Raw genomic sequence first — 14,195 nt, 5'->3', positions numbered from 1 at the left:
GCTGAACTTTTTGACATTTTTAGAAAGCTTGTTTTTCCTGAATATCAAAAGAGAATGAAATTAAAATAAACCAGTCACTGCAGGACAGTCAAACCTGGTTTCAAAACTATATGGGCCAGATGAAGAAAATGCCATTTGTCCACGACATTGGAATTGTAGCCTGCAGGCATTGTTTCAGAACAAAACGTACCCAGATAAATATTTAAAGTTTTTTTTTTCCCCCCTCACCATTTCTTGAGGGGGTGGTATACTGGGTGCTGACGTGATCGGCACAGCCCAGCCCCTGCTATAATGTGAGAGGGGGGAAAGTCCAGGCGCGGAGAAATGGTCTACAGAGTGGAGCAGCGCGGTCGGAGCGCACACATCGGGGTGCGCAAAAGTAGAGACGCCGAGACGCGCAGAGGCGAGACCGATGAATGTACAGATAACTGGACGGCTCTGGGAGATTTGTATACACATATTAGTAATGTGATGCGTACGGATAAAACAGAGGTAAATATCCAAGAAAGGAAAAACAGACTAGAGGTGCGCTCATGGAGACGCGCCGGACCGACAAACCGTGCGCTTAAAACTGTGCCATGAAGAAGCAGCAGCAGCAGCAGCGTGTCACACACCTCCCATAGGCCATTTTGGTGAAGTTTCAAGTTAAACTAAGTGGGGGAAAAAAGAAAATCATGAACTTAACCGACTCCGTGTGGCTCTTGGAGGAGCTGTGGAACATCAGCAGAGCGGACGAGGAGGACCAGAAACTTTTGTTCGGCATCGGCACGGACAATTTCATCACGCTGCTGGTTTTCGGGCTCATCTTCACGCTCGGCGTCCTGGGCAACTCCATGGTGATCACCGTGCTGGCCCGGAGCAAACCGGGGAAGCCACGGAGCACCACCAACATATTCATCCTCAACCTGAGCATCGCGGACCTCTCCTACCTGCTCTTCTGCATCCCCTTCCAGTCCACCATCTACATGATGCCGACGTGGGTCCTGGGCGCGTTCATCTGCAAGTTCATCCACTACTTCTTCACCGTGTCCATGCTGGTGAGCATCTTCACCCTGTCTGCCATGTCCGTGGACCGGTACATTGCCATCGTGCACTCCAGAAAGTCCTCCTCCATCCGGGTGGCCAAGCACGCTCTGATCGGGGTGGTGGTGATCTGGGCGCTCTCCCTGGCCATGGCCGCGCCTGTCATGTACTACCAGAACATTTTCCACCGGGGAGAGAATCACACCTTCTGCTGGGAAGTGTGGCCGTCTCAGAACCAGAAGAAGGTCTACGTGGTTTGCACGTTTGTGTTTGGTTACGTTTTGCCCTTACTGCTCATCACCTTCTGCTACGCAAAGGTAAGAGCAGCTGTCCACCTGGGACGCTTTGATAATTCTGAAAATGACTGAACTATATATATATATATATATATATATATATATATATATATATATATATATATATATATATATATATATATGTATATAAAAAAAATCTAAGTTTCCTCTATTTTTCTTTGCTTACAGGTTTTAAATCACTTGCACAAAAAGCTAAGAAACATGTCCAAAAAGTCAGAGGCGTCAAAGAAAAAGGTATGTGTGGAGCTGTCCTTTGGAGGGATGGGAGTGGGGTGTATATAATGGAATACAGCTGTATGACAGGCTGTATTCAGTCACAGGTACTGACTAAACACTAGATAACGTGCATGATGGGGGAGTTTTATCGCCTGTTGAATTACTGTAGAGTTATTTCCGGGACTTAAAATCATGAAAAATATGACTGTGAACTGGTAGAATTGCCTTTAAGTAATGCTTAAGTCACTGGGAATGCTCATTTTTAATGATTGAGTGATACATATCCCCTACAAGTGACCGCCTGAGCCCTTTATTACACCAGTGTCTGCCATAATGATGATTATGATGATGATGGTATTGATGATGATAGAATCAGAGAAAAAAAAAAAAGCTCACAGAAGTTGTGCCGTCCCTGAAAATCCTCTCCGTCTATCCGGAGTGCATTTCACGGCTGTCTGCACCACAGCCTTTTGTTCTGTTGACATACAGCTCGAGGGTGTCAGTGTCCCTGGCCCTCAGGAAGATAAGTAACACTGCTACACGGACCCACAGCCCTGCGCACATTATTCAACAAGGGACCGGTCAGCCTGCACTGACATTTAGTCCAATTATTGCAGTTATTTCCGGGAGTTAAAATCACAAACGATGTGACTGTGAAATGGTACAAGTGTCAGTAAATCACCAGTAAAATGCTCATTGTGAGTTTTCAGTGATTTAAGCAATACATTTGCCCTACAAGTGACCATCTGAACCTTTTGTAACAACATCATCTGCCATGATGATGATGATGATGATGATGATGATGATGATGATGATGATGATGGTTAATAAGGTCCCCCTCTCATATCTGTAAGAAAAGGCAAACAAAGGTTTCAATTCAGATCAGTGCATTTCACGGAAGCCTTCAGCCTTTTTTTTTTTTCTTCTGTTGACACACGGCTTGATCTGAAGCAGGGGTGTCAGTGTTCCTGGCCTTTGGGAGGATGTATGTCACTGCTGCACTGACCCCGCAGTCACACACACCAAGGGACCAGTCAGTCTGTACCAGCGTCAACAAGCAGTCAGAGGAAACCATTCCCGCCGTCTCTGCTTCTCCTTGGGGCCAGAGTGATTAATGCAAACTTCATAATCCTTACTGTCAACCGGCACACTCGAGGAAAAAACGTGGCCAAAAGGCTGTATGCAATCAAACTGTCATCTCGACCCTCATTATTGCTGCTGGACGTCGTTTGGCTTCCCAGAGAGCTGGTTATAATGCCGCCGCCTGTTTGATTGCAGATCCGTCCGCCTGTCCACTGCTCTGCACAGCTGGTCAGTTCAGCAGCAGTTCACCTCATGCTCCTCGACCGCAGACCTCTGGGGACTGATGGGCATGTAACTGTGCCCACATGTGTGCGCCCCCACCACCACCACCACTGTCACTACATCCTTATTGCTCACAGCAGAAGGCGAAAGAGGAATTTCAAATGATCTGATGATTTACTGTGCACACGGGCAGCGTAGCGCTGACAGCTTTGTGATAAACGGTCGGCAAACAGAGCGTTAAAGCCAGCCAGTATTACATAAATTACCTTGGCAGTGTAGCTTCTGTTAAACGATAACTAATGTCAGAACAGACTGTTTGTACACACAAATTAAATCTGAGCAACATATCAACAGCTCCACGCTGTGAGAACCTGATCTCTTGTGCATTATTTATTTTTTATTTCAAGAGCTGCAATGTGCAGATTTACATGTTTATGAATACACATGTATGGAGCCAGTGCCAGAATCTGTGTTTCCTTGGCAGCGTGTCCAGAACAGTGTTTAATGTTTATAAAGCTAGTGTGCAGTATGGCATTGTATGTTCCCTGTACAATCGCTGGACAACTATTAATACATGGAAGCAAATACATCAGCCGCTCCCTTGTTAGTTTTAGCCAGCGCTTTGATTGGACATGAATGCTACTTTACAGTTCGAGCTTCAGGTCTTGTTACTTCCTTCCTCGGCGTGAATTCGAAGTGGAGAAGTTTTTTTTACAGATCAACAGTGGTGTCGTTCACAGTGTAAGTCCGTGGTAAACAGTCAGTTTGGGCCCCTGTGCATCACGTGCTGTTGTAAATCCACGGTTTTGGCCACTTTGTCTAACAGCTAGCCTGGCTCTGTCCAAAAGGGTGAAAGGTCTGACTACTCGCACCTCTCAAGGTGCTTTCAGACAGCAAGCAGCGAAGAGAGGGAGGACAGCGACATCAAATAAAAACCAAAGTCTAAGAACAAGTCGTGGTCTTGGACGGTTGTGTGAGGGACTATTTCCTGGCCAGGAGTGGTGACTTCAAGAAGTCTTGGTTTTAACATGAGATAGCCAGGCCACCAGAGACTTCAGCAAGTCACTGCTCCCTGGATGTAGATTTTTACTGTGCAGGCATGACAGAGACAAGCCCCCAGGAAGAACACCAGTTCTTTCACACTTACATTGTGAGAGAGGCGACTGTAAAACTGCAGATATATGTTTTCTTCTTCCTGCGAAAAGACTCATCTCGCCATCAGAATTTGACCCATTTAGTCTGATAACATTTGCATAGTCGATGAGAGCCACACCACTGAATCTTTTTGATCTAAATTCAAGCATAGCATAGGGCTTAAGCGGAAGTTAGTTGGCTCGGCTGGTGGACGTTTTGGATGATTTGAGGCATTAGGGGTGCCACATAGTGGATGGTATGCGAAAGCTGTGGCTAATTTATACCCAGGAAGTCACATCAAACAATGAAAATTTTCATAAGACAGGCCCCTGCATCTGGCACTGTATCCAATTCTCCTTATACAGCCATGGAAGGTGATTTCAGTCTGTTATCCAACTCTGATCAGGAAAGCAAATTAAGCCTATCTCCTGAAATAACAGCTATTCCTTCAAGCCTAAACTAGATTATCTCAAGGAAAAGAGCAACATTAACTCGAGGTGTCACGTTGCAGGTGCCTCTCTGTGTGCGCTTTAAGCACGAGCAGATATGGCATGTAAGCAACAGATGGAAATCGAAGGAGACACATAGACACAGTAGTGTCCTTGGTGGAGAGCGAAGGGAGTTTGTTCAAGAAAGCGTTTAATCGATAGCTCGTGTGGGTCGCGCCGATCCCAGCAGCTCATCAGCCGGCCTGTGAAATATAATCTCAGTGGCAGCTGGGCAAAGCAAGGTTACTCCCACTGCTGTTGTGAAATACATCAAGACAAAGTTTTCTATCACCCTCAGGCACCCCCAGTGGGAATCAGACAGCCCCTGAAAGTGAAATGAGATACTTTTAAAAGACAATTCTCCAATAAGAAAAAAAGAAGGGGATAGTCATAAGTCTTCCTTAATCTGTCAGAAAAACATTGTGCAAAGACACGATAAATCCATTTCAATAAATCTGAATCCTCCTTTGGGTTTTATGTGGTTGTGAGACGAAAGAAAGACTGAGATATTGTTGTTTTTGGATTTAAGGGTTTTGGTTCATGTTATCCAGAATACCAGAGAGTTGGAGTTAATTTTACTTGGCAGGCGATAACGTCTCTAATGGATTGTCAGAGGTTAAAAAGCTAGTAATGAGTGCTGTAGGAGTTTTCTCTCTCAGTGATATGAGTCAGTCAGGCAGCCAGCCGGAGCACACAGATGGTTACGGATAATTATAAAAATGGGTATTTGGGCAAGGCACCTCGAAAATTGTTTAGCGGCATCTGTAAACTGAAAATGGGGACGGCTAATTAAGGCAACTGAGTGATAACTGAGCACTAACTGAATAAATTCACAGTGTCACTCAACATCACACAGAACTGTGCTGATGAATTTTAAACCTGCACGTAGCCCGTTATTTATGGAAATGGCAGAAGTTCAGTGATTGCAGAGCACATCACATCATGATAACTGTTTTTGCCCTTTAATGTTTTTTTTTTCTGTGTGTGTGTGTGTGTGTGTGTGTGTGCTCCCTTCTAGTGGAAATGTCTTGTGTGAGTCAGGGACCAGCTAGCAGCTTTGAAAACAGCAGGGGTTCAAGTATAGACAGTGTGACGGGAGAGGAGAGGCTAAAAGGCAGGATTTTTATTAGTTCTTTCCTCCCGCGGTGTTGCTGCTGTTTATATTAGGCTAACTGATGGCTCCTAGAGGGTCGAGGTGGAGATATGAACGTGTCGTGGAGGCTATCCAAACAAAGCGTGGATAACATACGGCACAGCTCGACCGAGGCTGTGGGAAAATCTCCACGACTACTGAGCCTGTGTGTGTGTGTGTGTGTGTGTGTGTGTGTGTGTGTGTGTTCGTGCACGTGTGATCGTGCATGCATGTTCCTGTGTATTATAGTCGTGCTGATACCTCAGGCCAATATTGACCTTTAAAACTGGATAGGGTCCAGTCTGATATGATCGATAAGGTGCAGTTTCATTACAGGTTTGTCAAGCTGATCAATACTGCAATCAACTGTTAGGAGCCGAATTTGAAGGATTTAACCAGATGGATTAAACTTTTGCCCTGACAGGTTATCATCACTCTTACATTCCTTGTCGGCGGAGAGCTTGAGGCAACAACTGTACCTACCGTTCATTTATTTAAGTCATGGTGGAAAAGTTCACTCTTTGTGCTCCAGGAAATCCAGATTACAGCCTTTGTTGCTTGCTTGTGCTTCTTACCATGCTGACTTTTTTTTAGTGTTCCTTTTGCTTACAGGTCCAGTGTGAAGGTTTTATTTATACTCACCTTAGTCCGCCATGCTTCTACAGTAAACTCAGATTGGACAAATCCAACACTGATCCAAGAGAGGGACATTGAAATTTAGGGGACCGCTGTGGGGCAGGGTGAGACGAGGGGTGTTCAGTTGCTTGTAAACGGTCAACTTACCGCTAGGTGAGGGCCTTTAAGTGGATTTTTGAAGTGTAGATAATAAGTTAGCTAATATTCGCAAAGACTTCAAGGTTGATTGTTTCTGGCATCTTAACCGACAACTCGTTCTAAAGACCCAATGGCTTAAAGGCAGGGAAGTGAGAAAATGCTGACTCATGCATTTTCGGGTTTGAAGACTCATTCGTGCAGCGCATTACACACAACCAGCAGACACAGAGCAAATAAGCATTCTAAATGTAAATCCAGCATTCCCTCTCCCTCTAGGTCTGCTTTGGTGTCTACCAGCAGCAGAAATAAATACCTGGCTCTTAAAATACTCCTTTACATTCACCACTTCACTTTCTGTTCACCAGTTGGTCTACTTTTTGATTCTACATTTTTCTAACAGCCTTTTTTGTACTTTTTGTTGCAAGAAAAAACAAACAAACAAAAAAGCAGATGAAACATCTTCAGTCCCTTTGTCTGTCCCTCAATTTGAACCCATGCTGTGCTGACGAGCATTATTCAAAAACCACTATAAGTGTAACTTTCTGAAAGCGACACACAATTGTCATGTATTGCATGACACTTGAGACCTTTGCAACTTATACTGGACAAAAATAGAGCACTCAAAGAGTCCTTCTTGGAACATTTCACTTAATACAGTTGTGATAGCTCTTCAGTGAAGTGCTGGAACAAGATGAAACGGAATTGATGTGAAACTGTCAAACGTCAAACTGTGTGAAAGAAATGTTTCCCCTATGCTCCTCAAGTAGAAATATAGTGGGACTAAAAATCGTATTCACTTGGTCCTTGTAGACCCTGGTTACTATGGCAGCTTCAATACGCTACCTGTGATTCAACACGGGTCATCACAGGCCTGCATCAGTCAGATGTCGGTGTGTGTATGTTATCATTTCCGGACATGACAGCATTCATTTCATTTTGTGATGCGCTGTGTTTATTATTCTCTCGGCGTGGCTCTTCATGTGGCGATCACTGCTCGGTTTGTCGGCGTGATTTCAGATTCTCAAATGTCCTCGACTGGAAGTGTTGTGGCATCTATTATTCATCACTTCTCACTGTCCCCGAACAAACGTACAGAGAAAGCTGCATTTCCAATTAACATCAGGATCTTCAGTATGTTTTTCTTTTCCTGTGATGGGAGCTAATAAGTTCTGGAATCTGCAGATCAAGGCAGCATGTAATTAGATTTCGTGACGATGCTTTCCAGCTGTAGCCTTTGGCTTCGCTGATAGTCCTGCCTGAAGTAATGACATCCAGCGCTTTGCTCTCAGACGTCCCCTGAAATTGATTTGCCATAATGGTCCCATTAACTTGCCACATTTTATTTTAAACATGTCATTATTTTCAGTACGCTGTGTTAAATTGTGTCTTATTTTTGAGGGTCGGTTTCATGGAACAACTGCAAAAGGGAACGATTAACGGCCCAACAAACTGTCGAAGATGTTTCAGTACAGACACACATATTGTTTAGCCCAATATGTACATGATTGGTATGAGACTTACTTCATGCATTAGACATCTCTACATTGTTTTCTTTCTGCCCATCGGTTTGAGAGCATTTGCTTCATTATCAGTTCATTTGTATGACTGCAGCTTGATCTGCTGGGTGAAGTGGCAGTAGGATAAATTGATTCTTGTTATGCTGATTAGTTTAATGTAATTCAGTTGAGGGTTTCATAAGGCCCGAATGAGTATGAAGATGAATGCAAATGGATTTACTGTACCTAATGCCTTAAGGACGAACTGCAGCACAGCTAACACTCATTCCATCAGTTAAAACTCACTTGTTAATGTTTTCATGTTAACAGTGGATCCAACGTGTAAGGTGAAACTAGTCACTCAATGTACCAAACCCACAGCAAATTATTACCAAATCTGCAGTTTCCCTCACTTTTGTGTCCTTTAGCCCATTGTTTTAGTCATTGCATTGTTTTAGCTACGTCATTATATATTCATCTTAAAGGTAAGGTTCACCTAAAAATGAAAATTCAGTCATGACCTGCTCACCCTCAAGCTTATCCGAAGTTGGGTAAAGTTTTGTTGTCCACAAACCATTCCTGGAGCTTGAGCTGGAACACAGTCCTAAACAACTGAGGCAGATGGGTATTTTTGTTTTAAAAAGTAAAAAACACAACGGAAAAATGTAAAATGGCTCTATACCAGAATTACCAGAAAGTCTCTGGAAACCTGGAGATCCCAAAATGATTTGAATGGATGTGATTTATTGTCTCTTTTAAGCTCAAGAAATGTCTTTACCTGGCATGAGGGTGACTTTTCATTTTTGGCAGAACTTATCCTTTGAACCCTTTTCCCTTTAAAGTTCACCAAGTTTTGGTGTATCGAGGCACAAGGTGTAACACAAGCGAAGACTGGTAGAGCAGCAGCAGAGTAATAAGAGATGAAAGTTGTCTTCAGCATTCACCTCTCAAAATGCCTCATTTTATTCCTTTATCCTGAAAAAGAGTCTAACCTGAGTACATTGTTAATGTTGTCCCTGAGGGGCACTAACATCTTTTTCTCCTCTCTGATCCTAATCTGTGGTGCCCAGACGGCTCAGACGGTCCTCGTGGTGGTGGTGGTGTTCTGCCTCTCTTGGCTCCCTCATCACGTCGTTCACCTGTGGGTGGAGTTCGGGACCTTCCCGCTGAACCAGGCCTCCTTCGTGCTGCGCGTGGCCGCCCACTGCCTGGCGTACAGCAACTCATCCGTCAACCCGGTCATCTACGCCTTCCTGTCCGAGAACTTCAGGAAGGCTTACAAGCAGGTGTTCAAATGTCAGATCGGAAGCAGCGACTCCCCGCTCAACGACATCAAGGAGATCCGGAGCAAAGCGGACACGCCACCCTCGACTAATTGCACCAACGTTTGACTGCCAGCGCGTGGCTTTTGGCACGAAAGTGAAATATGGCGACGGTCACACTGGAACATAATGCCAAGTCATAGCGCGGGAGCCGTCATTCATCGAGTGGGTGTGTGGACTTTTTGATGCAGCTAAATGTGGCTGCTTTGATGTTGCTGCAGCTGTACTGTTCCACATAAGCGCTGTTCATTAAACCAGGACGAGAGGAGATAAAGCCGCGGTGGCTGCAGGACGTTATTACTGCGTCTTTGATCAGTGTCTGTCTCCAGCATCTCCTCTCTTCATAACCCGCGGAGTCTGAAACTCAGGAAAATAATCCTCTGTCTGAAGTCCGTCCGTCCATCCATCCGTCCATCCATCCATTTTCTCCCGCTTAACCCAAGTTTGGGTCATGGAGGCAGCAAGTTTAGAACGGTATTCTGAACCTCCTTCTCCCCAGTAAGGCTTTCCAGCTCCCAGGCCAGATGGGACATATAGTCCCTGTCTGAAGTGACATTTACAAATTACGTTTTTCAGGTTTAACATAAGTCAGTCTTTATTTTGACCCACATTACGATGTCAAGGTAAAATTATTGTCATTTAAAAAAGAAAAAAAACAAAAAAAACGTGTTTAAAAAAAAAAGTTTGAGTGTTTTGTGACAGATTCAAGAGCAAAATGAAGGCTTCGTTACGTCCACACTGAAGGCTAGCACAACAACTTGTTTTCCTCTTTCTCCAAGAGGATGCGGCGTGTGGGTGCAGGGTTTCAGAATTGTGTAATTGAAAGTTGTGTCGTAGCTTCTAGAAAACAACCAACCATTGTCATTGCACCCTGTGTAAATAAGTCCTCCATTTTGAACAGATTTGGTTGTAAATATTACAGACGATGAGGCTAATATATGCCTGTTAAAGCCTCACTACAGTATATTCGGCTGTTATGCTACATTAACAGATTATGTTGTGTGGCATGACCGAGCAGGGCCGTGCAACATATTGAGCTCGGTGCTCGTTTCTGCACCCTTTCTGGTCGCAAAACAATCGAACAAGAGATCCTGTGGAGATCCTGATGTTGTATGCCATATGTATGTGATGTGCCAAGCCTCCACACAGTAGCTTTACCTCAGTATATTCAAACAAAAATCAATATGAGACCTTTAACTTGGACCTACAGTATCGCATCAGTTTCGCGTGTGCATCTTTGGAAGTTGTGGAGTTAAAGGAATGGTTTTTTTTTTGCATCCTTCATGCACTCCTTAAGAAAAAAAGATCAAACGTTAAGCTCTGTGTGGATTCTTCTGAAGTTAGGCAACCCACGTTTCAAGGAAGGGGTCGAGCCCGCTGCAGGATTTTGCTGCAACAGCTAATATGACTGATTAACACCGGAGAGGAAGCCCTCATCAGAGCAAACAATGGACTCTCATTCTCTGTCTGTCTGAGAGGAGCTGAGATGAATGTCAAAGACAGAGCGGAGGAGGTTCAGTTGATAACTTTGCTCACTGTAGCACTGAATGTACAGAGGACGATTCTCATTCATGCCCATGCAGGACTGAAGAACCTCTGTTTTAAGTGGCCCACTTGCATGGAACTGTGATCCAGGAGGAGCGCGGGACATGTCTTGGTGTATGTGAGATCATGGTGGACACATATCACAATGGGAGGGACTGTAACATCTCTGGTGAATGAAACTGAAGTGGAACACAACTAGCATTCGCTTTAAAATACACAATTTAAAGAGCACATGTACAAAAGAATGTATTTTGAACAGAAAATGCCATTATTTTTTTTTTATTTTGCAGCACAACTTACCTTGTAAATATTACATGGTACTAACATAATGCATACTGCATACCGCATACAGATGTGTCATCAAACACTGCTGTTCTGCCACTGCCCTTGACGTCGCGTACAGACAACAGAGACAAGGTACATTTCAATGCCGCAATGAGCCGCGCCATGCTTTCAACTAACTCTGATATTTAACACCTCCCTCATTACACGCTCAGAACAAGTCAGGTGCTGTAAAGCGACCGAGTAAAACAGAGGCCAGGAGAACGCTGTTCATGTCATCACGACAAAATGTGTTCCTGGAGACACCAATCGCAGCGGGAACTGCCACGGAAGCAGTTTTGATTACCTTCTCAGGTGTGTCTGTGTCTGCGTTCGAGTAGTTCAGATCAAAATGAGAGCTGATTTCAAAGATGGGTATGGTCTAACACCTGGGTACTGAGGACTAATGTAATAATAATAATAACTGAGGAGTTTGGGTCTTAATGGGAACATGTTACATCGCAGCTAATGCGATCCAGCTGATGGCTGCGGGTAGAACTGATGTTTCATTAGAGTGCTGTGACATTTTTTTTTTTTTTCAAGTTCCCAGACAGGAAATTGGCAAAAAGTTGCCAGAAATATAGTTGAAATTGATATTAAACTGCTTGGGAGTAGTTATGTAGTTTTGGGATCCAATTTAGGAACTGTCACACAATCAAAACTGATGTTAATGAAGAAACTAGACACATTTCTGAGTAATGTCATATAACATCACCTATGATTGAGGAGCTGTTGATAAATTTAACAAATGACATTTCAGTGTATCTGTCTTAACCAGCTGACACTAGAGTTAGGCGTCGTAGTTATGTGCCTCCGAGCACCAGTCAAGCTGATGTTCCTGAGCTCGTGGTGATTCTAAGTGCTTTATCGTAGCCAACAGGACTTGTTTCAGTTTCAGCTCTCATCCAAGAGGCTACTTCAGTTCTAACTAACTGGAGAGGAGCTGCAGAGTTGTTGGGAGTCGGTAGGGCCGCTTGTGGGTTGTTGACCCAACCGGCCGTCATAATATTAATAATTCATCGGTTACGACCAGAACATTTTTTTTTTGTCACCACTGAGTTGACGTTGGACCTTTGTGGTATAAAATGTCTTCTCTTCTTCAGTTTATCCATCTAGACATTTGTGTAAAACATTTTGTCATAAACTGTTTTGTATTTTGTATAAACTGTTGAGTCGTGGCCAACAAAAATTAGTTTTCGAGAGATCCGAGTGAACTTGGCCTCTGACCACTCAAATCAGTTCAATTCAGTTATATAATAGTCAAATCTAGAGTCCAAGTCCAGTTTGAATAAATTCCCTCCAGGCATTTCTGAGATATCCTGTTCACAAGAACGGGACGCCATGAGGACCTTGACCACTGACCGCCAAAATCTAATCAGTTCACCCCTGAGTCCGAACAGACATTTGTTTTGAATTTGAAGAAAATTTCCCCTCGAGGTGCTGACATCCACCAGAAAGGGACGTGCTGAGAACCATACAGGGTAACCTGAAAAACATAAAGCCACCGGTCACATTTATCACTGCAACATGTATGAGAAATTCCCGCTGAAATAATGGCCATTAGTTTACAGTGACAGTACGCTTCCATCAGGTAAAAACAGCGACCATGTGTGATAAAGCTCCCTTATTACAATCTGCCATCCGCCCCCTACTAACAGTTATACTGTTAAGCATAAATCATTACACTCTGTCTATCTCAGTGTTAAAACAGATGAAAATGTGAAGAGAGAGCATCTGTCTGTTAGCTAGAAGATCTTTGGCTCTTGACTGAACGTGTGGGTGCGCGCTCTGCATCCAATACCCCGTACGGAAACAGTTTTTACACTGTAATTTGCTGCATTTTAAAGCATTACCTTTCGCTTTCAGTCGTCATCAAAGCCGGAGGATTTCTCTTCGCACGTGACACTGAACACTGCATGTGAGGGCAAACTCTAACGCACACGGAGCAGCTGCGGAGAGAGGACGTGCGACCAAAGGTGCTCTTTCTCAGTGAGGGCTTCTTGAAGGATTCACATTGTTATTTATTCATTCATTCACTCACTTATAGATGGTAGTGTTTGTACAGCTTTTCAGTGCTCTCTGCAGTTTACTGTGATTGTTCTGTTTGTGTCTCTTCAACCTCGTGTCCTGTATTAACTTAGCAGTGCTGTTGAACTACATCTTTTACCAGAAAAGAAAAACAAAACAAAAAAAAAAAAAAATAGTCATTTTCTTGTTGTTGAATCTTTGTGTGCTTGATATGCAACACGTGAGAAACAGTAAAGTATCTGAAGTGCTCCATCTGGATGACATTTTGAAATACATCCAGGCTTTTGATTGTGTCTTTATGCAGTGCTATGCTACAGATATTATATAAATATGGTAAACTTGTGGTATTTCCCTGAATAAATCTTTTTATTCCATGAACAAAATCTGCCTCGCGTTTCATTAGTCCCTCGTACGTTTCCTTACAAATGATTGCAAAAAAGAAGGTGGTCTCACGTCTCACTGAGCCCCTCACATCTATAAAAAGAGCTCTCGATCAGCCCCCTGCCCCCAACAGAAAACATCGACCTTCACCCCGCTCGCTGTCACTGTGGGCTGTGACCAAAAGAAAGAAAATAGCAGTGTACGCTCCCACCGGTTGGGTTTCCCTGAGAGTTGGGTTTTGCTGATTACACCCTAGTGGAGTGCATTTCCTGGCATCGAATCAACTCGGTGATCCCGAAGGGGTTCGGGGAAACAGTCTCTCTTCCCATGATGCCTTGTGCTGTAAATATCTAACAGGACGGGTCTTTCTCAGGGCAACTCTAGTGATGCATGTCAAATACAGACTTTGGACACAGTGAGACAAGATGACAGCTGTTTAGGGTTTGGACGTTGGTTTGTGGAGCCCAAAGTGGACGGACAAGTGGACATGCTCCAGCCAGCAGGAGAAACACACCTCACAGCACACAGGCAACACAAAACAGGAACGACACCACACAACGTCCACAGACTTCATAGACAACGTCAAGATCGCGATTGTTATCCCCAGCCCGCATGTTTGAAATGGGAGGGTAACTAAAATGGGAGCTGCCAACCATGAGGCGTCCTGTCACTGGGTGACGCCTCCAGCGCTCCTGGTTTCGAATCTCGAAATG

The 14,195-nt window shown here is 44.0% G+C and overlaps 2 protein-coding genes across 2 annotated transcripts in view; one reads left to right on the top strand and one right to left on the bottom strand.

The window, feature by feature from the left end:
* The window catches only part of LOC119005693, an 80,380-nt gene extending 71,252 nt beyond the window's left edge, over positions 1–9,128 (bottom strand). The window contains exons 1-2 of the mRNA XM_037073554.1: positions 9,025–9,128; positions 686–1,251 (exon numbers count right to left, since the gene is read on the bottom strand). Of these exons, the coding sequence (XP_036929449.1) occupies positions 686–1,251; positions 9,025–9,128 (670 nt within the window). The remainder of the gene's footprint in view (positions 1–685; positions 1,252–9,024) is intronic.
* On the top strand, positions 675–13,479 carry LOC119005775 (galanin receptor type 1-like). The gene is made up of 3 exons (XM_037073691.1): positions 675–1,340; positions 1,509–1,574; positions 8,956–13,479. The coding sequence occupies exons 1-3, from the start codon at positions 675–677 to the stop codon at positions 9,274–9,276; spliced, it is 1,053 nt and encodes a 350-aa protein (XP_036929586.1). The 3' UTR covers positions 9,277–13,479.
* Positions 13,480–14,195: the final 716 nt, after the last annotated feature.

The sequence above is a fragment of the Acanthopagrus latus genome, chromosome 17 (assembly GCF_904848185.1).
Source record: "Acanthopagrus latus isolate v.2019 chromosome 17, fAcaLat1.1, whole genome shotgun sequence".
NCBI lineage: Eukaryota > Metazoa > Chordata > Actinopteri > Spariformes > Sparidae > Acanthopagrus > Acanthopagrus latus.
The sequence above is the reverse complement of the archived record's forward strand: the minus strand, read 5'-3'. Positions and strand labels throughout refer to the sequence as shown.